The sequence below is a fragment of the Bison bison genome, unplaced genomic scaffold (genome assembly GCF_000754665.1).
Source record: "Bison bison bison isolate TAMUID 2011002044 unplaced genomic scaffold, Bison_UMD1.0 scf7180017864038, whole genome shotgun sequence".
Lineage (NCBI taxonomy): Eukaryota > Metazoa > Chordata > Mammalia > Artiodactyla > Bovidae > Bison > Bison bison.
This window is the reverse complement of record NW_011494610.1, coordinates 2,627,666-2,633,800: the sequence shown is the minus strand read 5'-3', so window position 1 is coordinate 2,633,800 and position 6,135 is coordinate 2,627,666. Positions and strand designations below refer to the sequence as shown.

Sequence of the window (6,135 nt, the reverse complement as noted above, 5' to 3'; positions counted from 1 at the left end):
GATCAAATCCATGGGCTTCCCAAGACTTTACTCCTGGATGGGAGATGGCCTCCCAGGGTGGGCAGCGAGTCTGGGCAAGGTGGGCCTGGTCCGTGGGCCTCCTGGGAGGGGAGGAGAGGGGCTCGTGGGGACAGAGGATGGCCGGGCTGTGAGTGTGAGAGGGAGGAAGCCAGGTGGGGCCTCGCCCCTCAGACACGTCCCTCCTTCTCCCGCAGGGAGAAGCGTGTCGGAGGGGAGGCAGGTGGATGGTGTGAGATGGTTCTGGGGAGGGAGAAATGGTTCCACTGACACCGCTTTAAGATAACAGAGAGACTATACCCTGGACCCGGCCTCCCCTAAGAACTCTGCATGTAGTGATTAGTTTAATCTTTGTGCTGGTCCTCTGATGTTGGTATGGAAAACATGCCCGTGTATAAACGAGGACCAGAAGCCCAGGCAGTTAGGACAGTTGCTCAAGGAGGGGCTGGGATTTGGACCCAGGCAGGTTGGCATTACAGGCCACCAGTGAGCTCTGTGGCTGGGGAGCCCCGAAGTTCCTTCTGGTCCCGGGGGAGCCCCCAAGTTCCCACTTTTTTAGGATGAGTGGATTTTAGCCTCTCCCCCCCTGCCCCACCAGCAAAGAGCCTTTCTCTGGTATCCAGAACAACCTCAGGGCCTTGTCACACGCAGTGTTTCCCTCATCCAGGGGCCCCTCCCTCCCTGCCTCGTCCCCTGACTTACCAGTGTTTCTGCTCAGCTCTGGCCTCTGCAGCAAGGCCCCCTGACCAGCTCGGAGAGGTCCTCTCCTGCCTCCCGCTCTGGACCAGCTCGATTCCCTTTCCTTCCCGGGACTGCCCTGTCCCCGTGAGGCTGAGTCCACACCTCCCCTCTGTCTTTGTTCATCTATAGCCTGTCTTTTGCCTGTGGGCACCATGCTAGGCTCTGGGGACCAGAGGTGAACAAGAAATACAAGTCCTGCCCTCGTGTGTGTGTGTCTGTGTGTGTGTGTGTGTGTGAGTGAGTCACACAACCGTGAAATAAGCTGAAGCCATGCTAGGGAGAGGAGCAGCCAGAAATCCTCCCAGCGTCTGCTCTGTGCACCAGCTCAGAGGTTGGCAAACTCTGCCTGTAGAGGGCCAGAGAGTAAATGTCTTAGTTCTTGCAGGCCGCACGGTCTCTGCCACAGCCCAGCTCTGCCCCCGTCCGTAGTCTGAGAGCAGCTACAGGGGATGCATAAACAAGTGGGTGTGACGTTTAGCCAATAAAACTTTATTTAGAAAAACAAACTGGGGGCCACAGCTTTCTACAGTTGGTCCAAGAGCTGGATTTGCTGTCCCTTTGCCCCGTGAGGTGAAAGGCCATCAGGTTTGGCCCCTGCCTTGAAGCCAGCAGGCCCGGTTCTGGGCCCGACTCAGCTTGCTGACAGCAAAGCCCTCTCCTCTCAGCCTCAGTTCTCCCATCTTTCCCTCCCCGTCTGAGCTCAGCATTCTGACAGCTCTGGGGCGTTGGGGCTCACTCCACAGCTGAGGGGGGCAGGTCGGGCCCAGCCAGGGCAGCCCGGGTCATTCCTGAAACCCACTCTGTTCCCTGCAGGGATCTTTCCGAGCCCATCCCTCCCTCCCGTCAGCTGAACAGAACCTCTCATTTGTGGGTGAGAGTAATTAGGGGTCCACCCCAGGGCTATTTCAGGAAGGCGGCTGTCTGAGGACCTTCTGATGGGGGTGACCCCGGGCAGCACCGACACCCTGGGGGGTGCTCAGGGAGAGAAATTGCAGGGTGCCGCCCTCGGTCCCCTCTGCTTGCCATGAACTCCAGACCAAGCTAAAAGAGGAAACGGCCAATCCTAGGGTGGCGGCCACTGCAAAATGCAGGTTAGGGTGCCGGGTGGAGGGCGTGGTGGGGCCTGCCTGGCGCCTCCCGGGGTGTCTGACCTGGGCTTGCGGGGCCCTGGGGTGTCCCTGGGGAGGGGACCAGAGGCAGTGGTCCAGCCCCCTCACTGTAGGTGCAGACAAGGAAACTGAGGCTTGTGATTTAATCTTTGCGGCCGCTTGGGGACGTTGGTTGTTATCCCTATAGATGAGGAAACTGAGGCTCAGAGAGGCTAAACGGCCTTGAGGTTGGGGGCGGTGGGAACTGACCAAGGCTTTCAGTGATGGTCTGTGCCCGTGTCTCACGAAGCCTGGCCAGTGGCTGTGACTGGAAGTTGGGAGTGGTCGGCCCTCACCTGGCCGAGCTCCTGGACTCTGGGGTTCCAGCTGTTTCCCCAGATATTTCAGCTCAGACACAAGACACAGCTCAGTGTCTCCTCCTCCCTCTCCCCGAGACTCATAGCCTCGTGTTTACAGTGGAGGGGAAGCCAGCTGGCCTCCTGGGGCCTGGCTCCCAGCTCTGGGGAAAGCAGCAATTTGAGCGTCTGTTCTCTCCAAGGAGGTAATAGAGGTGGTCTGAGAGCCATGCTCACAAACAGCTAGTGTCCCGGGCAGGGAAGGAGGCAGAAGGGAAGGCCTCTTGATGCTTTTCATGTCATCAGAGGCTTTCAGAGAGGCCTGAAGCTAAGGCAGCTGCTTGTCCTTCTTTCCCGGGCCCACTGACCTCAGATGACTGCCTCGACGTCTCCCCTTCTGGAATTTGTCCCTGTGCCCATCTGTCAGGCCAGGCCGGGCAGTATGATGAAGAGGAGGAGCCTGGGCTCTGTGGTCTTGGTCAGTTTATTTAGCTCTTCTGGGCCTTAGACTGCCTGTCTTTAAAAGGGGCACAGCAGGTCCTCCTTTGTCTGCAAAGTGATCTTAAGCCTGTATTCCTGGTGTGCTCTGGTCTAGAAGGTATTTAGTTAAATTGTAATCCACAGGGCCCATATCACATGCTGATTGTTACCAGTTTTTTTTCTGTTTTTGTTTTAATATTTTTCGGTCACACAGCATGTGGGATCTTAGTTCCCTGACCAGGGATCAGACTCACATCCCCTGCAGTGGAATCGCAGAGTCTTAACCACTGGACCACCAGGGAAGCCCCTGTTACTGGTTCTTTTTACTCACTTTCCTGCCTAGTCTCAGAGGTCTGAAGACTTTTTCTATAAGGACCCGGATAGTACATGTCTCAGGTTTTGTGGAACGTAGTCTTTTGCAATTATTTAACTTTGTCATTGTGACCCCAGAGCAGCCCCAGACAATATATAAACAAATGGGTGTGACTGTGTTCCAATAAAACTTTATTCATAAAAAGCGGGAATGAGCCACATTTGGCCGACAGAGGCTGAGTGTACCATCCCCTGGTCTACAGGGTCTCACTGAGGTCTGTTTCTGATTATTAGTGAGGGTGAGTTCCTTTCCGTGTACTTGGCACTCACCACTCTCTTAGGTTTTCCCATTTGTTAATTACCTATTTATATCCTTTACCCATTTATCTTTGAGTTTCCCAGCTTTCTCTGGTTGGTTTGTTGGAGTTTCCCGTATAGTCTAGAGATTTCTCCTTTGTTGATTTTAGACCAGACGGTTAATTTTGAATCTGTGGCCTGCCTATGGCCTTGCTATTGAATGGAAGTCCTTAATTTTATCATACTGCTTTTTCGGGGTCGGGGGGGTGGTCCTTGTATATGAACTCCTTTTCTGTTTTAAGACAAAGACACTTGCCTGCATTTTGTTTGGTGAGCTTTAGTTTTCCTATTCTTATTTAGGCCTTTGATTCAACAGGATTTATTGTTATATATGGTGTGAGGTAGGGATCGGATTTTTTTTTCCCCCGTAAGTACATCAGTTTTCCCTGTACCATCTGTGGAATACTCCATGTGGTTGTTTGTCATCCATCATATGCTAAGTTCCCATAAAACAGTGGCCTCTTATGTGATAGCTGTTCTCTTCCACCGGTTCTTTACTTCGGCTGTGGTTCCACAGCTTTGTACCTTACATGGCTTTGTAACATGCCTTTATATAAGCAGGTGGGATGAGTTCAGAATTTTCATGAGTCAGAAAGTCAGGCTTTTATGTGAACTATCCTAATATGTTAGTTTTGGCACAGGACTTTACTTACTAGAACACCATGCTGGCCAACCCAAGCTTGTCCAGGGGCTGGTCCTGGCCTGTGGCTGCCAGTTGGCAGATACCACTGAAGGCTCCCCGTGTGAGCCTGACCCCGTGTCTGTGGGTTTGCAGTGCTGGAGAAGAGCGAGTTCAAGGATGAGTCCCAGTACTTCCGCTTCCACGCAGACGAGGAGATGGAGGGAACCAGCAGCAAGAACAAACAGCTTCGCAATGACTTCAAGCTGGTGGAGAACATCCTGGCCAAGCGCCTGCTGGTAGGAGCAGAGCTGAGCTCGCTGCATCTTCCTTCCCAGACCTGCCTGCAGGCCTGGGAACTGGGCAACCTTCAGGTTGTGGCTGGAGAAGTTGGGCTCACCTTGGGATGCCCAGAAGTAAGGGGGGATTTTAGGCGGTGCCTGGCAACACCGCCCAGATGCCAGGCTACTTTCCTGGCCAGGCCACCCTCCTGACAGATGAGACTGGGCTCGCTGGGCTCCCTTTCTTTTTCTTCCCCTCTCCTCTTGTCCACCCCACCCCTAGCCTAGCCTTTGCAGGGAGGATGGCCTCCTGAAATGACCCCTCTCATACCAAAGCCTTGGGTCTTCTGGGCCAGAGCCCTTGTTCAGTTGCTGCAATTAGCCTTGCAGTTAAGGTAGGACATTCACCAGCCTGGTCAGGTTTTTTACCAGCCTAGCCCATCCCGTTTCTGTGCCTCCTGGTTGAGCCTCAGCCTCCACCTTGAGGCCTGGCCCACAGCAGGCAACAGGGAGACGGGCTCGGAGAGGTTGGGTCTCTTGGCATAAGCCAGAGTTGGGGCTGAAGCCTGCCTGACATGCAGGCGGCTCTGTTCACGTCTCTCCTATCGTACTTAAGGGGGCTGCTGTTTCAGTTCCCATTTCTCCCGCCACAGAGCCCTCAAGAGCTCCACACCACACTTCGGACAAAACCTCCCTGTCCCTTTTCCTTCCTCTCCTGTGTTCCCCCCTCCTCGGCCCACTTAGCGCAGCCACTCAGATCTTCCATCTTACCCTCCAGTACTCTGGGGCCTGACTCAGGGCCCTGGCACCTGCTGTGCCCTCTGCCAGGAGCACTTTTCTCCGCTCTATAAACTTCTGTTCCTCATTTCATTCAGGTCTCAGTGCAGATGTCCCCTCCCCTGGCCCTGCTTCTGTGCTGCATTCTATCCCTTTAAGTGCTTTATTTTAATTCAAAGTACATACACCCCTGGGCACCACATTCTGTATTTCTTTGTTTGTAGTCTGTCTCTCCTATTAGACAGGCAGCTATACATGAGGGCAGGAACTGTTTGTCTTTTTTGGTGCTGTTTCCAAAACAGTGTAGTACCTGGCCCATATAATAGCAGCTCAGCAAAATATGTACTGAGGAAATAAATGCATTTCCCTATATCCCCACTACCACGGACCCCCCTCAAACCTTCTTGTCATCCTGTGATGGGGAGGGACGGCTCCTCCCTAAACCCCCTTCCTGTCCCTAAGTTCTTGGTGGCAGGACACTTTGGGGTCTGATTTATTTCATTAAGGCAGTAAGCTGTTATTGAGCACCTGCAGTATGACAGCAGATGGGGAGACAGTGGGGCATAATAAATAAGGAGGCTCTGTCCTCAGGTTGGGAGGAGGAAAGGGGAGACAGGCCAAGAAAGCTAAATGAATACGTGGTCACCCCACTCCCAGCCCCACCCTAAGAAGATCTGGGACATGAGGAGCCAGCTGGGTCCCAGTCCCCTCCAACCCACGCCGGTGTGGGCCAAGCTGGGGCAGGCTCCAGGCCCCCCCCCCAGTCTCACTGCCCTCCTGCCTCGAACCCCCAGATCCTGCCCCAGGAGGAAGACTACGGCTTCGACATCGAGGAGAAGAACAAGGCTGTGGTGGTGAAGTCGGTCCAGAGGGGCTCACTGGCGGAGGTGAGGCGGCTCAGAGGGGCCACCCCGGCCCCTGGGCTGCGTGCGGACAGGAGAGTGGGGCCCTCCTCCAGCTCAGAAAGCCCTGGAATGGCAGTGGTTCCTCCTGGCTCCTTGTCCTCCTGGGGATACTGAGTCTGGGTCTCTGGGAACCAGTGATGGAGTCCCCGGGATCCAGGTTGCCCTCCCAGCGTGGACCACCAGCTCCCCCTGCTGGCCGTG

The 6,135-nt window shown here is 54.6% G+C and overlaps 1 protein-coding gene across 1 annotated transcript in view; it reads left to right on the top strand.

Moving 5' to 3' along the window:
* PREX1 (phosphatidylinositol-3,4,5-trisphosphate-dependent Rac exchange factor 1) overlaps nucleotides 1-6,135 on the top strand; it is a 118,171-nt gene that overhangs the window by 82,337 nt on the left and 29,699 nt on the right. The window contains exons 16-17 of the mRNA XM_010835119.1: nucleotides 4,121-4,270; nucleotides 5,824-5,916. Coding sequence (XP_010833421.1) covers nucleotides 4,121-4,270; nucleotides 5,824-5,916 — 243 coding nt within the window. The remainder of the gene's footprint in view (nucleotides 1-4,120; nucleotides 4,271-5,823; nucleotides 5,917-6,135) is intronic.